The sequence below is a fragment of the Triturus cristatus genome, chromosome 6 (assembly GCF_964204655.1).
Source record: "Triturus cristatus chromosome 6, aTriCri1.1, whole genome shotgun sequence".
Lineage (NCBI taxonomy): Eukaryota > Metazoa > Chordata > Amphibia > Caudata > Salamandridae > Triturus > Triturus cristatus.
The window spans coordinates 1,758,819,755-1,758,840,005 of record NC_140589.1 but is presented as its reverse complement, the minus strand read 5'-3'; the positions used below and the strand labels follow the sequence as shown (position 1 = coordinate 1,758,840,005).

The window sequence follows — 20,251 nt, the reverse complement described above, 5'->3', positions numbered from 1 at the left end:
TACAGGGATTTAAAGGATCACAGAGCCCACCGCCATACACCTCTGGTCTTATAAATTGATATTAAGGCAGAATTCACACACATCTGTCCCATCAGCCCTTTAGTGAGCTGCTTTGACGGTAGGAATGTGATTGGGTGATGAACTGTCAGGGTGTGCGCGTGTTGCTGTACGACTCATGCCCTGTCACGCCTTCGCCTTAGCATGAACAATCACTCGTGCTGGCTTGTATTTGTGCCAGCTGCTGTTGTGTCTGTAGTCATTAGGGTGAAGAGTGACTGCCCTGCTGCATCAGGTAGAGGTTCGCTCTACAACCACAGCGGGGTGATTGCTGGTCTCAGCTGCACATAGCTGGTTTTTGGCGTTTTGTGAGGGGCTGGAGAACAGAACACTTCAAGGACCAGGAAATACAAATCTCTCCTGCCCTGAGCCCATGTCAAGAAATGCCAGAGGGCAGAAACAGAGAATTAACAGTAGAATGCCGTTTACTCTTTTCCAGAGACTTCGAAAGAGGGACTATTTTCTGACAGTGCCTGGGCGGGCGGCTCACCTGCCCTCACAGTCCTACTTCACCATGCCGTTCAGGGGCTTCAAGGGCGCCGACAAGAAGGCCAAGCAGCTGGTGAGGACTGGAACCTTCCGAAAACCACGAAAGCTGCTCAGTCAAGACTACCGAACCCTACTGGAAGTGTGCCTGCGCTCCAAGAAGCTCTTCGTGGATGAGACGTTCCCCGCTGAGCTCCGCTCCATTGGATTTGGAGACCTCCTGAAGAAGATGCCGGCGAACATTCAGTGGAAGAGGCCACATGTAAGTCAATGGGGGGAGATCCGAGCAGGGGATAGAGTCAATGTGTTGTGCATGTCCCTGATGTCACTGGTTACAGATCCAGCAGCAAGACCTGATGTCTCAGTGAATTGTATTATGTTTCCCTCTTATTGTCATTGATTAGATTCACAACCTTTATGATGGCTTCGCAATTGAACGTCTTTTTTGATTTAATAATGGATACAAGAACGGCCTAGCAGTAAACCCAGCATAAATTGGCTTAGTGTTTAACATTAAATCTATCTATCTATCTATCTATCTATCTATCTATCTATCTATCTATCTATCTATCTATCTATCTATCTATCTATCTATCTATCTATCTATCTATCTATCTATCTATCTATCTATCTATCTATCTATCTATCTATCTATCTATCTATCTGTCTGTCTGTCTGTCTGTCTGTCTGTCTGTCTGTCTGTCTGTCTGTCTGTCTGTCTGTCTGTCTGTCTGCCTGCCTGCCTGCCTGCCTGCCTGCCTGCCTGCCTGCCTGTCTGTCTGTCTGTCTGTCTGTCTGTCTGTCTGTCTGTTTGTCTGTCTGTCTACCATTCTATCTATCTATCTATCTATCTATCTATCTATCTATCTATCTATCTATCTATCTATCTATCTATCTATCTATCTATCTATCTATCTATCTATCTATCTATCTATCTATCTATCTATCTATCTATCTATCTATCTATCTATCTATCCTTTTGATCTATCTACCTAATCTACAGATCTATCCACCTATCCACCCACTCATCCATCCTGCACTCTAACACACAAACCCTCACACATACACACACACAACCTGTGTCTAAATCTATATAGTCACTGTCCCTAACAATCCATCTGTTCACTGTATCTGTGATTTTACTTTAAACGCGCCTTTCCCCGAGTTCATTAGGCCCCTTAAACCGTGGGTTTTCGACGGCAATGCCTTGATGTTTACTTCCTCGGCTCCACGTGCCCAGCGCTGGCACTGGCTTGCTCACGTTTGTATCTAGATGCCAATTACAGCTGGTATGAGGCGTCTCCACTTCCTGCCACTGCTTAAGTGATAATTGCATTGTGCTGTTTCATAGCTTTGGGACTCAGAAGTGGGAGGTGGACGGGGCCGGTGTTAAGCTGGTTGTGGAGAAAGAGTCTAGAAATGTGTGCCGTTTGAGTGGGCGCTTCATTGTGATCAGGGCGCACGGGTCCTTGAAGAGTGAGCACGCGCTCTAGTGGTCACCGGTCTTGGAAGAAGAGCGGCAGGTGCTCTGGCATCCTGGCTAGGCCCCTGTCAAGATGTGTGATTCACTGTGCGCTGTGACGAAAGCGCTGTGTGCTGTTAAAGCTTTGGTAACAACGTGTGATGTAAGGAGGCGAAACGCTGTCTAGTAAGTACGGCAATGGCTTGTGGTGTTGTCAAGGGTGCAGTATGACGTTGTTCCGAAGAGATGCGCTGACGGCTGTACTATTAGGAGGTGTGATGGTGGGTAAGGATTAACTAGGGTCTTTGGCTTGGAGGCTATGGATTATTGATCTAGGCGCTGTAAGGAGGCGTGGCTTAGCTGTGAAGGCACTAGGAAGGGGTATGGTCTAGTGTTTAAGGTATGGTGCCATCGCATGCCACACAATATCACACAGTCACCCTTGAGGAGCTGATCTCAGGCAGACCATGTGAGCTGGAAACCACAGCAGCGAGTGGGCTCCAGCTCATGTGTAAAGGCTGAGCACAGCTGGGGTCCATCAGGGTTTTCCAAACCACTCCCCTCTCCCCCCCCCCCCCCCCTCCACCCCGGGACAAGAGCGACAGCTTTGCGCGCCTCTGTTTTCTTTTTTAGGAGAGGTGCGTACAGTGGCTGTCGGGCAGTTACCGCCACAAAATGCTGCCCCCTCTCATTGGCCCTGCCCCCTCCAAAGCACTCTCATGCCTGGAGAGGTAATGGACTCAAGGCGCTGCCCCTCCCCAGAAGTTGCCCTCTCCAAGTTCCCTCCTCTCACATTCTGAGTTTGTTTTGAAGTTGCCAGGCCTGGTGCTCCATTGGTTGAGGAACGCAGCGTGCCTTGTGGTTGAGGCGCTCAGAAAACGTTCGTTGGTTAATCATTTATGAACGTTAAGCACCCGCCGTGGGTATACGTCAGGGGTGTAATGCAGGTGCGTGCAGTCCCTGTGGGACCAGCGGAACTCCCAACCTATTAGAAGTCCCCCATTCAGGCCGAGACCAGTGACAGTGAGGAATGGGAATCTCAGGACCCCTCATCATATTCTGCAGGGGAGCATCAGATTTTGGTATGCCACAGACAACATGCATTATGTAAATTCAGTCACTGGCTTACAGTGCTTTTATGAACAAACGTCCTCACGTTTGGCTCAGAGCAGCTATTGAGACATCAATGCATTTCACTCTCCGGCCGCTAGATGCTGCTACAGCATCGTATTTTAATGTGTTCATGGAGCCATCATTGCTGTCAAACACTATTAGGCAAGGAAGAGGAGAGGTGTCTAGCTCAACATTATAAATACGAGAACAATTGCATTTTGTCAGCATAGCTTTTATTTAAAAGGCAGTAAGCTGTTAATTGTATCCCACGACACTCCTCCTGCATCATTTTCAGGTGACCCATTTTTGAAATGGGATATTTGAAATTGTTGCTATTCGACGATTAATTCTTCGGCCTTCACAAGGAGCAGCCTGTTTTTTACTGTTAATCACTGTCACATTTTGTGTTTCTCAACAGGAATAAGGGCGCGCAAATAAACCCTGTTAGAGAGAGGTACAATGGTATCGATTATTTTGAGCAGAACAGGCAGGACCTATGATTATTTGGGTGTGAAAACTGAAAGGTAGCTTCAGGCAAAGGTCTGCAGTGCACACATGTTGCTCTTGTCTAATGTTATTGAGCAGTCCGCCATTTTGTCTCAGCCCATCCATCCATCAAGGGGGAGAGGGGATACTACAGTCCTGGCAGCCGGCAGCAGAGACCTAGGCCCAGATTCGCTATGATTTTCAAAGGGGTTGCGCCATTTTTGTGGAGCAGCCCAGACGCAAATTCCTTTTTGACATATACTAAGCCATTTGAAGTCACTTTGCGTGGTTTAGTAAATACAAAGTAAAGAAAGGCAGTGCATAGTGCTGCCATGCGTTACCTAGCCCCAGATAGGCATTGCATGGGTGCAGCATGGGCGTTCTTATGCATCCGACCATATATTTTGACGGAAAATTAGATTTACAAAGACTTGTAAACTGGGTTTGTGCAAAAATGGTGCACCTATCCAACAGAGGTGTAACTAGGAGAAATATCTTTATTTCTCCTCGTTCCTTCCTCTTTCAATGTCTGCTGCATTCTACAGCACACATGGAAAGAGAAATATGTCTCTAAGTATTATTTTTGTGAAGGAAGGTGTCCTTTCATGCACAAAAACAATACTACCTGTAACGCAGGCACCCTGGCACAATTGTGCATGAGTGCCTGCGTTGGCGGTACGCAGCACAGAGTGCGCCAGCGCAAGCAGAGAGCAGAAACGCTCCATATCTTTGTAAATATGCATCTTTTCTGCTCGCCCCCTTTCACGCAACGCAGCACAGAAGCACGCATCTTCCTAAACAAACTATATACATGTCGCATTTTGCCATCCTCCCCACCACATGCTGTGCCTCACATTCACCTCTCACCGGATGGCTGTGCTCAGAGAGCCAGTGCCACGCTGGCACTGGCTGTATCACAGCTGTTGTCAATGCAGACAGAGCGCGGGTATGAGCAAACGAGTGGACCTTATTCACACGCCAGTTTAGGGCTGTAAACCCACCATTATGGTCGTAAATGGCTTCATCTGTACCTGGAAGCTAGCCAAACAAGCATTTGCAAATACAAAGGGCCTGGCCTTGAGAAGCATGCCATAGTTCTTTTTACGTATTCTTTTTGCCAGCATAAGCAATAGACATCAAAAGTTTAAAAGTGGAAAATAGCAAAAATGGCATAATGGAATGCAGGCACGCATGTTTTCAAGGGACAATAAGTGATTAGGCGGCATATGTGACCCATTGCCTCATGCTTTAAACTGTGTAAGGCGGAAATAAAACATGAATGGCACTGGAACACGGAGAGGGCCTCTGTGTAGAATATATCTGCATGCATTTTTATTATGATTTGTTTTAAAGTATGACGCTGGCGAAAGAGCGAGAGCTGTGTCTACGCAGACCTGGAAAGGATCCCTGTCAGACATAAATGTTTTTTACTGCTGTGTTATTCCCTGCCACGAGTGCAAAGAATCACACAGTAGTAAACTCCATTCAAGGGATGCGTAGTGGGTGGATGAAGGTGCAGTTCGCCTCGTAAGCTTGTGGCCATTCACAAACTCCTGTTCGACCCTTTCCTACTCTGGAGATTGTCAGAGTTTTACTGCGGCGAAGGGGAAGAGGTTTCTCCATTGGAAACATGTTTTTCCTGTGGCGAAGAAAGAAAAATGACAACATTGTGCATTTGCATATAGGCTCTCTTTCCACAGTGTGTAGTTGTGCACTCTGCAGTTATGCATGGGGAAATAGCAGTCTTTGTAAAAAAAAAACATGGCTCATTCAGCAGTCTGCCTGGAAAGACCAAACATGTATAATGCTTTTAGTCCCCATCCATCTTGGGCATCACACATTAAAAGCAGAAAGTGAACTATTGAGTGAATCACAGGCATTGCGTGTTACATTCCACCTGCCGCCACCTCACATCTCTCCCTGTTTCCCTTCCACAGGAACTCGAGAAGAACCCGCAGTTCTATGCCACGAACGCGAGCAGATTCGATCTCCACCAAGGGCTCTCAGGTACGTGAGCTGGGAGAGGGCTGTGATGTGTGTGCAGTTCTGAGGGCCCCATGAGCTGGCACTCAGCACGAAGGCAGGGGCGGGACTCCAGCTCACTGTTTGTGAGTTAAGAGCTCAGCGGAAATTGCAACACTCAGCAGTTAATTGCTGCCGGGGCCCTGGGCTGAGCCAGTGACTGCACCGAAAGGCATGCACCAATTAACCTTCCGCTCGTGTTTGGCAGTCACTTGTCTTTGCCATTCACTTTTCCATTTTACAAGAAATAATTGAAAAATAATATCCTGCTTGCATAATGCTCACAGGGCACAGCTTCAGATTTCTAATGCCAGCAGACACGAGTCACTAGCCACGTTTCCGAATTATATGCCCGTTTACCTCAACACTAAACCTCAAACCCACCAGACTTTGAGGTAAACAATTGTTAATTGTATCTTTTTTAATCGGCAAATTACAACATTTTCTGACGAACACTTTCAAAAGGTCAAAGCCCCAACACATAGCGAGTTAACATTATCATATCCGATGCACGCCTATCTTCTCAGGAACCATCACTGAAAAAAAGGCCAAGATGGGCATTAAATACAATACGAATTAAATTCTCCAAGAGATGTGTGGAGACAACGTCAGGCTACTTTGATCCAGGGGTCGCCCATGCAACAGTGACCCGTGTGATCTGAAGGATGGCTTGCGTGCATCTTACAGGAGCCTCGTTCCTGCTGTCCCTTCTGTATATGTGTCAAAGCGTAGACAGGCCGGACAGATGCAGAGTGACTGGGTGTGTGGCAAGTAACGGACACATGTTCGCTACACAGAAGTCAGTGCCCCTAAAGCCAGCGCAGGACCATCTGGTGGTGTATGTGTGATCTTGATCAGACACATTTTGTTATTATGCAGCCAGAGGGTGTGATCCGTGACAGCAGGGCAGGAACTAGAATGCTACCTTCTTTCAGCAGCAACGCAGCCCCACCACACTTCTGTAGGTTACCCGCTGCCCTTCCCTTCACGCGACCTGCTGCCTACAGACTGGTCTGTTCTCCAGACAGCCATTTCAATGCAGCATGAAGCACTTTATGGCAAAGCGCTACACAAGACAGCAAGACCTAGCAGCACGCCATAGCCTGACATAGCAGGTCATTGCAGCATTTTAAAGCATAGTGTGTCAAGACATGACAGAGCATAGCACAGCATGCAGTTCATAGCATAACGACACACTATAATATAACATCATGAAATATAAAAAGGCCTTTCATGGCCGAGTATAGTGTAACATAATATAACAAGACCGTACATTACATGACAGATCACAACATAGTATGACAAGCAACAGCATAATATAACATGACATGGCATAACATAACAAACATAACATAATATAACAACATTCTATAATATAACAAAATGCAACATAAGAAGACATTCCATGACACAACCAAGTATAATGTAGCATAATACATCAAGACAGTACATGACATGACAGATCACAGTATAGTATGCCATGCTAAAACATAATATAACATAACATGACATGGCATAACATAACATAACAACTCACTGGAATATAATATAACATATTGCAAGATAAAAAGACATTCAATGACACAACAGGGTATAGTGTAACATAAAATAACAAGACAATGCATAACATGACTGATCACGGCATAGTATGATATGCAAGAGCATAATGTAAAATAACATAAGATAACATGACGACATGACAATAAAATCTCAACCAAGAAACAAAGCAACCCCTGCAGTTGTGTAAACGGCGCTGCGCGCCCCCTTCAGCTCTGTGGCTTTACAGCGGAGCGCAGCGCTCAGCCTCCTTCCTCTTCTGGATAAGAGATGCCAACGGTGACTTGCAATACCCTCCCAACACATGGGCAGACACTTTATCATATATATATATAATATTAGTTTCAGCAGTGTGACTAACATACTGTCTTTCCACGAATCTATGCTTTTCACAGTGCCGTCCACAATGAAACATTCCTCTCAAGTCCTTCCTGGTCATACATGAGTGTTTGAATGCTGATATACCATTGTCTTTCACAGAAAACTGCTGGTTTTTGGCTGCTTTGGCCTCGCTGACGTTCCACAAAGACATCCTGGCCAACGTTGTGCCTCAGAATCAAAGCTTCGACAAAAACTATGCCGGCATCTTCCACTTCCGGGTGAGTGTCTTTGGAGAGTGACGAACAGACGTGATGATGGGTGGTCTAGGCTCTGAATGACACTGCCTTCCTGATGCACTGGGGTACCAAAGGGAGCCCGAAAAAGAATGCTTCTTTGTCTATGCCATGATGCTCATTGGCAGCGATGCCCCAGTATAATGGCTGCCCCCAGACCTATTTGAAAAGGCTCTGTACTGTACAGCATGACACAAAGTTCCTCGAAGTGCAGGGTTTTCCCCCATATTGGCGTGTGATCACGCTCTCTGGTAGGCTGAGCTTCAGAGCGACAGGCCTGGGAGGAAGTACCGACATTACACGCAACAGAACAGCAATCATTTACACAGAGTACATTACTGCACGCTTACGACTCAATGTATTCTCACAAAATACCCCAACATACAGCTCCACGAATTCACTTGGTGTACACCAGGATTCTAGGAAAGTCTGGAATCGACAGTAAAACAATTCCACGCAGTTTATCTAAGAGTTTCAGGCAAGAGTCTGTATCCTGAATGGCGGGTTTAGCAACAGACATCACAAGAAGAAGATCGTCTGACATAAATATCGTGTCCTAAATTCTACAAAATAAATTGTCCAATTTGAGGTAATAATACAAAATCTATACCCAATGGGGCGCTATTTTTGTAAACGATATTTAAATGTCAGGTGATTTTTCTGACTGTGATATTATGACATGCCACTTCGATGGCGTCATTTCCTGATTAGTCAAATTCCAGAAGAGTCGACCGCATTGGCTAAGCCAGACTAGAACAGTGTTAGTCTAACATTTCCCCAGATCCGAACGGACAACAGCCCTGTATTCCCTGTGGTCCAAAAAGCTCAGGCCACCCTTTGAATGAAACTCTTCAGTTTCCTGGCCCTTCTGGCTTCTAATGCTGTGGCAATACTGTGCAGCAGAGTCCACTTTCTTAGAAAGCAGTAACCCCCCTCCCCCCCTCTCGTTCAATACACATGGCCATGCTGCTATAAGGTAAAATTGACTCCGAGACCAGAATGTTCCACTTGAATTGTAAATCACAGTCATGTACTATATTCACTGCCAAGTCCAGGTGCACTTAACTATGGCCACTAGGAAAACCTCACTCCTGACTCCTTCGAGATAGGTTAATTACTTCCACTTTATTAACCTGAGGATGACGTCCAAAAACAGGAGGCAGCACAACATCATTTTAGGGAGTGGACAGAATTACTTGTCTGACAAGCACCACATTCTGACCGCGTCACCAGGGCCCATGTGATTCAAATCTGTTACCTCGGATCAGCAAACCATGATACTTTAGCCCCTCATCCTAGGACTTATTTGGTACCTCTAATATACAAAATGTATGCTAGTCTGTGATTGGATGAACCTTGCAACCAATCAGATATATGAATAGCATACCACGTGAGCTCTGCTTCAGACTATGCCAGGCGGATACACAGTTCTGACCTCTTACTTTCTGCATTGTGTGTTGTCGTTTCCCAGTTCTGGCGTTTTGGAGAGTGGGTGGATGTGGTGGTCGACGACCAACTACCAGTCACCGAGGACGGGAGGCTGATCTTCGTTTCTTCCATTCACAAGAACTTGTTTTGGGGAGCACTCCTCGAGAAAGCCTACGCCAAGTAAGTACACCCCACTGTCTACAGATGACCGACTGGTCACAAGAAATGTATGGGATGTAGACATGAGCAGTCACACAGGAGCGGTGAGAAATGCATCTAGAAAAGCGGGCATCTCAAAAGTAGTCTTGTGCATTTTATGTTTTTGGATTCTGCAATTAAGGAATGGGTCTTCCCAGGAATGAGCAAATGACAAGAAAAGGTAAAAAAAACAAAGATAGAAGGAAAGAGGCAGGCCAAGGTAGTGTGAGAGCGGAAGAGGTTTAGCCAGACCGTGACAGAAAAAGAGAAGTGGAGAAAAAAAAGGAAGCTTCAACTGTAGAGCAAATAAAATGGAAAGGGAGTGAGGGAAAGTGTCCAAGAGAAAGCGAGAGAAAGACAGAAAGAACAAGAAAGAGAGAGAGACAGATGGAGAGAAAGAGTAAGAGAGAGACATGATGAGAGAGGATCGAGATATATAATGAAAGAGTGAGAGAGCAAAAGAAATACAGAGACAGAGATGGAATGACAGAGGGAGGCGAGAAATAGAAAGAGAAATGGAGAAAATGAAAGAGAGAGAGACATGGAAACAGAAACAGAGAGATGAAAGAGGAGAGATGGCTTTAGGGAAACACCAAATGTTGATGTTCTGCCTTCATGGTTCTGTGGGATGCTTTGTGTGTGTACCTGTGTCTTGCATGCATGCTTGTGTTTATCACACTTTTATAAACACTTGTCTTGCACCTTTTCTCCTCAGGGTCTGCGGCTCCTACGAGGACATGCAGATAGGCCAGGTGTCTGAAGCCTTGGTGGACTTCACCGGTGGCGTCAACCTCTCCATCAAGCTGGAAGACTCCCCTCCCGGCCTGTATGACATCCTGGTCCGCGCGGCCTACAGCGGCTCCCTCATGGGCTGCCAGACGCTCTCAGGGGTAAGGGCATCTGGTTGGCCTGGCATTACAATGGCAATGATGTATCCACTGTCGTGATCAGTGCAGCTACCACTGAACCCTTCAAGAGGTCAAAGTGCAAAGATCCCGCTGGGTTTTCAGACCCAACAAATATGTAAACAATCTCAATCTAAGTGTATTTGATCTAAGGTTCCTGATGCATATCCGTCATGTATAGAATGAAAACCTGACTGGGTTTCACTGGTCAGAGGGTTGACGAGCCCAGCCCCAGAAGTGATAGATGGTAAAGTCCAGGTCCGTGCAGTATACAGGGTTGTATGGAGGGCATGCTTGCTTTGTGTCCATGAAGCTTGCACTCAGGGGTGATCTCAGGGAACCTCTTAGAGGTGGCAACAAACTGAAATTAAAGGCCAGATAGACTGCCTGATTTTCATTGAATGGGAAGTACCCCAGAGCAGTGCTTTAAATGGTCCGGTACTGTCCGGTACGCAGTACCGGCACTTTTTTTTTTGAGACGTTGAGTACCGGCACTTCTCAAGAGAAATGCTATACGTTTAATTGGAGAGTACCGGCATTTTTAAAAAAACAAGCAGGTACTCTGGTTCTTCTATTTTTCCATTTCAAGCCCTACCCCAGAGGCAAAATGTTATTATGACGTCACTGCACCAGTCATAGTTGTACTTGTCATTTACCAAAATCAATATGTGTGTGCCCAGGGGGCAAGTGGATGAGACTCGTTTTCAAGTGTTGAATACATATCAGGGTATTTCGGGCCCGTATTTACTTCCCAGGAGTAGCACTATATAGACACATCTCCTAGCCTGAAGTGCCTGTGATTCCACTTACAAGTTCGTTGTGGCTTAGGAACGCCATATGCTCTTCGGCTACAAATTCCTGGCACAGATTTTGTAAAGGGCTCTGTGCCTTTAAGGCAACCCTCACGTTTCCAACGAAGACACATTAGATGACGAATGCAGCACGCATCTGGAACGATTAGGCTAGCACGCTGCCCTTTGTTTTCAGCAGGCACACCTATAATTACTAACTGCTCACTGCATGTGCAGTGGGCGGAGCTATGACCTCATCCGAAATGGCGCGGTGACGCGCTAGCGCAGTGTATACGGGCTAACACTAAAACAGCACAAAACCCCCTAGGGCAGATTTTAGTGTTGCCCAAAGAAAGCCTTCTATATAATACACAAATACAGCACCGATGCCATAAAGAAGTCAAAATTGCGGGGCGTCATAGCGTTGCTATGTTTCACCCAAAAGCAGCAATGTGCAGGTATATGGAAATTTGTTTAACCTAAAGATCAAAACACAAGGAACAGCGCTGTGTAAGCAGGATATCCGTGAAACACGCCCACGATCAGCTTTAATGAATTCAAATACATGTATAGAATAATTTCAGACTGTAAAGACAGTATCACTTTGAGGGTGTCTGACACAGACTGCAGATGTCTGCCATTGCAGTTCTATCTAAGTGAATCAAGGGTGTTCAGATGTGTCAAAACTAGGAGCGGAGGAAGGAATATTGCTGACACAGGTAACAATATCCCTTTTCCTCCGTTCTGCATGGTGCTGTCTGCTGCCCTCTGCTGGTGGCGCCTTGCAGCTGCTATCTTGCTTCATCATATGGACCTGAGGACCTTGGGTACAGCTTATGTATCACCCCCAAAAGCTGTTGTGGTATCACACATTGTGTAATGTTGTAGAGCGATTTGGCCCCGTGTGTAGAGAACAATGCAGAGGGCTGTCTATGCTTTGAATTGTTGATGTGGTGACATGCTTTTCATATGTCGCTTCCTTCTCTCACTCCAGGAAGAAAGGATTCTAGAGAATGGGCTGGTGGCGGGCCACGCGTACACTCTCACCGGCATCCGAAAGGTAAGGCCACCAAACCCACCTTCCTTATTTTGTTTCACATCTTAAACATCAAACACATGTGTACCACCTGCTTTAGTAACCACACCAATGACAGGCAGCGGCCCTGCAAAGGTCGACATTCCCTTGTTCAAGCCTCAAAAATAGGAGAAATTTCCCCAAATTTTGTAAGAGTGAATAACATCTAAATTACAAAAATTGATTTTGTACATTTAAACGTCTGCAATTTTGATTTTAGTGACTGGCGATATTAAGAAAGATCAAAGGAGGGGTGGGGAAACATTAAAAAGGGGTGCAGTAGCACCGGGTCTCTCTTCTTCTGAGGACTTACCTTACAGGTTGCTACCATCATTTAAATGGGACATCCAAGGGACAGAACAAACCAGCTCTCTTCTCCTAATCCTGCTTCTCTGACAATCGGCATTCTAGACTGTTCCTTTGATTGATGATGTCATCTGGGGTTTTGAGATGTATTATGTCGTCATTCGATGAATGGCTCCTTTAACAGAAACACACATAATAACATCTGCTTCAAATTCATATCGCGTATCTAGATAAATCGGGTTTCATTGGAAATATCGTAGATGTCCCTTTCAAAAGTATTACCTTGTTAACACATTATCTGCGTCTCATTTTACAGGTGAGCAGCAAAAGTGGGGCAGAGCTCTTAGTGCGGCTGCGGAACCCATGGGGCAAGATTGAATGGAAAGGAGACTGGAGCGACTGGTGAGTACAGAGCTCATGGTGTGTATCTATATTCCAGAATACCATGCTAGGGCACACGTGTGTATCCATGAAGGAGACAGGACCGGCTGGAGACTGCCACCCATGGGCATCACTCCTTATTAGAGCCACGTCCTGGATGTTCCTGTAGGGTGCTCGGGACGCCCCGCGCAGCTTTTTAGCAAAAGCGCCAAAGTTATGGGTGCATAACCTGATGTCCCACCAGCCTTACTATAGAAGTCTGAAGAGCAGTCAATAGATTCTTGTAGAGCGAGTGGTAATTCCTCAGGTGGTAAAACCGCGTGAGTGCAGCCGAAAACTGGCATTGGTGTGCGCGCATGCATGTGTGTATGGGTGCATTCAAGCATGTGTTTCTGTGTTGGTTTACATACAATAATATGCATATATATATATAGAGAGAGAGAGTGAGAGAGAGACGGACAGAGAGAGAGAGAGAGAGAGAGACAGAGAGAGAGAGAGAGACAGACAGAGAGAGAGAGAGAGACAGACAGAGAGAGACAGACAGAGAGAGAGGGAGAGAGAGAGAGAGACAGACAGAGAGAGACAGACAGAGAGAGAGAGAGCGAGAGAGAGAGACAGAGAGAGAGAGACAGAGAGAGAGACAGAGTGAGAAAGAGGTATGAGGCTGACCAGTACCCCCTGTATATTCAGTACTAATTTGTACCTTTCCAGACAGCTGCATCACTTTACAATATTTATGTTGTCATTCTAGTTCCTCGAAATGGGATCAGCTGAGTTTAAAAGAGAGGGTTCTACTGCGGCGAACCAGAGAAGATGGCGAATTTTGGTGAGTGAGTCGTATCTGAAAGTGCTATTGTTCAAAACATGGCGGGTGCTGCTTCACATTTACACCCACAGGGTACTTGTGTGGGGCGTGCAGTTGCAACTCCTCCTTTATTACACCACATCCTGTGTTAGTTACAAACTACATCTGTTTTCCTAAATTTCTTACATTTGTCCCTCTCTTCAAAATCACTATTTATGTTGTCTCAATATGGCATCCAGAATGCATCGCAATTGTTTGAAATAGCATTCTGTAGCAGCGCAGTATAGCAGTGTTCCGCTGTAGTTGTGTTTATACGTGATTGATACTAATTTATTTATTCAGTGAGTGTACAGAACATTGAAACAGTAACATTATCCGTAAATTGAGATACAAGCTCATTTTGTCGTGTAGTGAATGCTGCAGCGGGAATCAGATGACACACAACTCTGACATTGTCCTATTTTGGTGTTCCTCACAGGATGTCACTGGAAGACTTCAAGACTCATTTTGTAGAGTTGGTCATTTGCAAGTTGACTCCGGATCTAATGAGCTTGGAGAATGGCAAGAAGTGGACGCTCTCCATGCAGACCGGCAGCTGGGTCGCCGGAGAGTCGGCGGGAGGACGGATGAGCTTCAGAGGTACTTATTGTTACGTGCCTGCTAGGGACAGTGTTGCATGGTCAAGCTACATAAAGGTGACATATTCGGGCCATTGATGGAGTCTAACAAGTCTTATGATTCTTCGGCAACAAGTCCCTGGAAGGGCCAGTTTCATGCTATTGCAAGCAGCGATGCAGGAGTTACTCGTCAACTGGGTTCCAGACTTTGCTTAGAACTTCCTAAAAGTCAGAACAAATAAGACTGTAAAAGTCATGGACCATCTTCATTAATATGACCCATCATTCCAAATGGGATTTTCAGAACATCCATTATAATATTGAACCACTTTTATGTCAATTAGTCCTTCACTAAATCATTCTCCTCCCGACTAACATCATGAACTATTGTCAAACACAAAGTAAACCTCTGAGATAGGGTTAGAACTGCACAAACTTTTTCAATAAACCTTTTCTTGAACTTAAAAAAAAAGACCTGCACAAACTGTCCTTCTGAATTATTAAATGATGCTATCTTACTTTCAGAAACGTTTTCGAAGAATCCTCAATTCCGACTGAAAATTAAGCCAGGCGATGCCATGGAAAAGTTCAAGAACACCTGCAATGTGCTGGTGTCTCTCCTTCAGAAACAAACCCACAAGCACCGCAACCAGTCGCCTCCGCTGTACATCGGATTCTCTGTGTTCAAGGTGGGTGGGACCTTTACATGTAGAAGTAAAAAATCTGAGCGCGTAATGAAAACAGCGTAAGGGGTAAAGCGCATGCACCAAGAGTAAAGGGCATTCTTAGAACAGTTGGCCTCTGTAATGTTAATAGGTGGGATTTTTGCTTCTGAAGTGTGATTGGGTATGGGTACCGGAAGTAATGCTGCTTCATAGTTTAATAAATATTCTTTAACAGTTGCCAAGTTCAGCCCTGGATCACCTTGCAATGGCTAATCTGAATATTTTGATATGCAAATAAATGTTGTTTAGTCTAACAATCTAATAACACCACAGCTATATTTGACGATTGAAATTGTGAAATACTTTTCTATTTAAAAAAACCCCAAGGTTTTCGTATCTATTTTTATTAGGGTTCGTAAATGTGGGATAAGATTTAGTCGAAACGAAAGTGCTGTTTTTATGTTGTTCTTCAAAGTTCACAGTTTAACAAATGTATTTTCTTTTTTTTTCTGTAGGTGCCACATGAGGTGAGTGTTTCCATCTGGATGTTTCCGGTGCCCAAGACCTGCAGTATTGGGCCTGGTAGTATGACAAAAAATATGTGATTGCAGCTGACGCTTTTTTGGTATCGAGAGTGGCATTACAATCGCCTACTTTATTATGACCCATTTGGGGTTTTAAGCGATCATTTATGAAATTCATTCTCTTCCTTTATTCTAAATTACATAATTTAATTATTGCTTATCTCAAAAACCTTGATGGACTAAACAAATGCAAAATGTCCCCTCATTCCTACCACTTTATAAGTCATTACACAAACCACGTCAAACCTCAGTGAATAAGGTATAATCCTTGATAATATCTTGCGCAATAAAAGGCCGATTACTTACTGGTAATCTTCATTACTCCAAGTTCAGGTCTTCCTCATCATGACCCTTATTCATCGAGGTAATGCCTCACCTCGTTAATTAAAGACAGTGATGAGGAGATTGACAAGGTGTTAAAGGCCCGAGCCGAAGGTGAGGGACTTTAACAAAGCAGAGGGACTTTAAAAGCCGGTATAGCCCTGCTACGAAGAGCTATAAGGCTATTAGAACATTCTGCCACTAGAGGGCAGAATGTTCTAACAAATAAAACGAAGCCTTCAGGGAGCGCGAGGGGATTCAAATCCCCTCAGGCTCCCTTAAGCCTTTGTTCACAGCCAGAGCCGTGAACAAAGAAGCATTGGAATGTTAGAGCTCCGGGCTTCTACCAGCCATTATAACCCCGGAGCACTCCATTGTTTTCAATGGAGCTTCTAACATTCCAATGTTCTAATGTCGATTAAATTGGCATGCAATGAAGTGAATATCTAACCACACAGAAATAATTCTTATGGCCATTTCAGTGGATGAAAGTGTTCATGAATTTTTAAAATTTAGGACTTTGAATGGCTGAAGTAACAAAAAATACTGAGTGTTGCACAGTAAATGATTTGAATGCATACAGCGTTAGCGTATAATGTGGATGACGAAATCCATATGTTCAAATACTTTCATCACAGAGTTCAGGGTTTCACCCATGGCCAGACAGTGAAAAGATGTCCTTTAATGTAAAAGGTCCACCCATTTCCCACACAAAGGCCAGCGCCTGAATACCCTCACGGGTGACAAGAAGTGCTCTACAAATCTACTGACTGTTTGATACAAAACTAGCTGGTTGTGCAAAGCACCTGCAATAATGTCAAAATCAATAACATGCATTTTAGCAGTAATTGAATGGCATTGAAATGCGCCACCGATTCTGTATTCACACATAGGATGCCCGTTAGACTCTGTGGGGAAATGTGCAGAGCGTGACCTGAGCCATCTTCAACTTACCTCTATCCTATATATTCGTAGTAATTAGTTTAGGATACAGGTGAGGAGCAAAAACCATGCGCTGCTGTAATGTATCACACAATGAATTAGTGCGCTTGGGTTACCGGGAGGTCATCTCCAGGACTACCAGTCTTATTGAACACCAACAGTAATTAGAATGAAAAGATATCAATGTGGCTGTGAAAAAGAACACATCTTAATATTGACTGACACTGCACAATCTATAGCAACGTTAGAGAAGCTAGTATTCCTAGAAGCTGCAAAGGAAAGGAGCAATTGCAGCAGAGAACTGATATTTTACTCGCAATCAACCTTTCTTCATGTGGAAAAAAGTGTACATACGTATTCATTAAGCTTATGTTCACAGTTTGAGTCATGACGCGAATGCCTGTAAGGACTGTATCGAAAGTTGAAGCATGTTAATGTGTATCAGGCTGCGAAGATTCGTTGGCTGCCTTAAATATTTATGTTTGTATCTCTTTTTTTTTGCTTCTCTTCTCCCCCACCACCAGTACCAAAATGAGAAATCAAGGCTCCCCAAGAAGTTCTTTGACACACAGTCTCCAGTCAACATGAAGTGTGTCTTCATAAATGAGCGTGAAGTGACCCAGGATTTCCGTCTGACGCCGGGTGATTACGTCATCATTCCATCTACCGCTGACCCGGACCAGGAGTGCGAGTTCATCTTGCGCGTCTTCTCCCGGAAGCACACGCTCTAGTAAGGCCCTATTTCCTACTTCCTTGACATTTCAGTCTTTTGTAATACATTGCTCCTGTCACATTTACTGTATCCCATTACCTGTAGGTCTTCACTCCGAAATGTATGCGTTGCTCAAAACCCATGGGATTACTCCTGTTTGTTGTGGTTTCTGTGCACTCTCCACATCTCTTCATTATAGAATGATCCTCATTCAATATAGACTATTCTGGCAAATAAGGAATCCTTCATTCGCATAGTGGTGTTTCTCATCCAAATGAGGGAAGACCCAGTGTAACAGGCACATGCCGCTTTCCAGAACAAGGGTAGGAGGTTGCATTTCTGTAGAATCTTCTTCTTCTTCTTCTTCTTCTTCTTCTTCTTCTTCTCTAATTGCGAAAGGAAAGGAGCCCTTATTCCAAATATTACTAAATTAAGTATTAAGGCATATTTGCTAAGGTGGAAACAAACATCATATATATATTTTAAAAAACTCCCAAGAATTTAACACATCTCCTGCAAGATTAGAAGAACAAAGTTACAGCGTCCTCATGCATTTCTTTCTCTGTTGAATTTCTATTTAGCAAGAGAACAAAACATATAATTGAAATGATGAACTGAATAAACACATATGTGATCTACACATTTATTACAAATTGTAAAGGGGTCACCATGAAGAAGTGTAACGTTTTGTTTATTCTTTTCAGTGCGCACGGAGACCAGATTCTGTGTCAAAAGGTAAGCTCTCCCTCAATCCTCATAAATTGAATGAGTGTCCCAACAAGTTGTGAATGTTAATGAGGAGAACCAAATGCCGTAGAATTAGAGCAAATTAAAGAAATTGTATCTATTAGCTAATTCTATAATCTATGACCTGTATTACCAATCTTTGCTCTGCTGCTTTTAAAACTGGAGAACATTACAGTGCATTTAATGATCACATGTGTTTTTCCCACCCATGAGCTAATGCCCATCTTTTCTTTCCATGAAGGAAATTTCTGACAAACAGGATGAGAAGATTTGGGAACATCACATTGTAAATTTCTTCCAGAATGTAAGTGGCTAAAATGTGATCCTCCCTCTAAATGCTTTCTATTGTCAGTGTAAGTGTTTGGTGTAACCAGATCTTTTTCGTGATGATACTACACCGTTGATAGAATGATACAATACTGAACAACCCCGACATAGGTTAGAAGACTCAAATATATTATGACGCTTTTTCTAGAGTAACACTAATACTCAATGCTGCTGCATTATAATCCTCATACTAATGGACACTTAGCTGGGGCAGTGAGATTTATTGTCTGTGTAATACACTTCATGTTTATTGGTCCAATAATCATTTTCTACCTTTAAGAAAGATTTGAGACCATTCTAGTTTAGAGCCTGCCGTAGTGGGCACTACCGGCCATTAATGGCCCACTCCAGCGTTAAAGGCCCGAGCCTTTAACACTGGAGCAGGCCTTTAATGGCCGTAGAGAATGCTACGGGGCCACTAAGGTTATTAGAACACCCCCCCCTAGATGGCAGAAGGTTCTAATTTGTAAAACGAAGACCTCACAGAGCCCGAGGGGGGTTGAAATCCCCTCGGGCTCCGTGAGGCCTTTGTTAAACATTGGAATGTTGATGCTCTGGGCTTGTACTGGCCATTAGAATCCCAGAGCACTCCATTGTTTTCAATGGAGCACTCAACATTCCAATGTTCTAATTATTGTTCAATTATGTGAAAAGGAGAGACAGCAGAGTCCTCATTTAGATTAAGCCATCACTACTTTTTACAAAAGTTTTGTGCCCGACTATAAATACAAAATCAAGGACACATATAAAAAACTAAAAACTGTCCCTCATAAAAACAACTTGAAATTTCATTTTCTACAATTTTACTAAAGCTAAATGTATGTCTTTGGAGTCTGTTTTAGGCAGTAGCAAGAAGTAGAAAATACAAACTACAGTGTTTCATTACAATTTTTTTTAATATAGTATTTTGTTTCCCCTTCATTTAGCATCCAGAAGTCAACATTGGACAACTACAGACACTCCTGAACAAAAAGAACTGGTCAAGTGAGTATCCTGAGAGCATGTTTTGTGTACTGTTTTTATGCACCATTATAAGTCATTCATTACTCCCTTGCATGGATGGATCTCTGTGCCTTCTAGCTAGCGGAGAATGATAAAGATGCAAATATTCACAAATTGTGGAGTAGCTGAAAATCATGAATGTTTATAGCCAAGTTGTTTTTTAAACTTAACTTAAACTCCAGCTACCTTTATTGCACAAAGGCCATAATATAATACTTGCAGAAACAAGAGGTAACAGTGGATTACTCCTAAAAAGATGTAATGCAGAATGCATTAAAAGTTATACTTATAATGCAACATAAAACAAAACACTACATTTGAATTTTCCAAGTCTCATATTTGCATCTGGGACTTAAAAGGTGGAATTATTATTCAAGTGATGAATAGTGTGCAATCATATACAGACTGTATAGTGAATGTGGTGTTAGTGCCAGGCATAAAAGAATGCCAGACCATTTGCTCTAAATAGGGCAAACAGATGAATGTTTTAACACCAATAGCCCCTACTCTGTCAGGCTGTCAATGTAGGTTTTTGATGGCTGAGCCTGTGGAGGCAGCACCATCGAAAACCTGATGGTCTGCCCGACCAGGTGGACTGAGGGTTTGACGGACAGGCTAATCTTCAGTATTTGTGGCAGAGCACCCTAT

At 43.9% G+C, this 20,251-nt stretch overlaps 1 protein-coding gene and 1 long non-coding RNA gene across 2 annotated transcripts in view; one reads left to right on the top strand and one right to left on the bottom strand.

Moving 5' to 3' along the window:
* The first annotated feature begins 277 nt into the window (after positions 1-277).
* Positions 278-20,251, top strand: part of LOC146821937 (calpain-14-like) — a 30,519-nt gene continuing 10,545 nt past the window's right edge. The window contains exons 1-15 of the mRNA XM_085613022.1: positions 278-805; positions 5,542-5,611; positions 7,664-7,782; positions 9,269-9,405; positions 10,139-10,313; positions 12,114-12,179; positions 12,817-12,902; positions 13,633-13,707; positions 14,165-14,325; positions 14,829-14,992; positions 15,484-15,495; positions 17,340-17,545; positions 18,232-18,262; positions 18,516-18,578; positions 19,528-19,585. Of these exons, the coding sequence (XP_085469148.1) occupies positions 431-805; positions 5,542-5,611; positions 7,664-7,782; positions 9,269-9,405; positions 10,139-10,313; positions 12,114-12,179; positions 12,817-12,902; positions 13,633-13,707; positions 14,165-14,325; positions 14,829-14,992; positions 15,484-15,495; positions 17,340-17,545; positions 18,232-18,262; positions 18,516-18,578; positions 19,528-19,585 (1,798 nt within the window). The 5' untranslated portion in view covers positions 278-430. The remainder of the gene's footprint in view (positions 806-5,541; positions 5,612-7,663; positions 7,783-9,268; positions 9,406-10,138; positions 10,314-12,113; positions 12,180-12,816; positions 12,903-13,632; positions 13,708-14,164; positions 14,326-14,828; positions 14,993-15,483; positions 15,496-17,339; positions 17,546-18,231; positions 18,263-18,515; positions 18,579-19,527; positions 19,586-20,251) is intronic.
* The window catches only part of LOC146821936 (uncharacterized), a 131,526-nt gene continuing 125,322 nt past the window's right edge, over positions 14,048-20,251 (bottom strand). The window contains exon 6 of the long non-coding RNA XR_014963207.1: positions 14,048-14,525. This is a non-coding gene — a long non-coding RNA (uncharacterized LOC146821936). The remainder of the gene's footprint in view (positions 14,526-20,251) is intronic.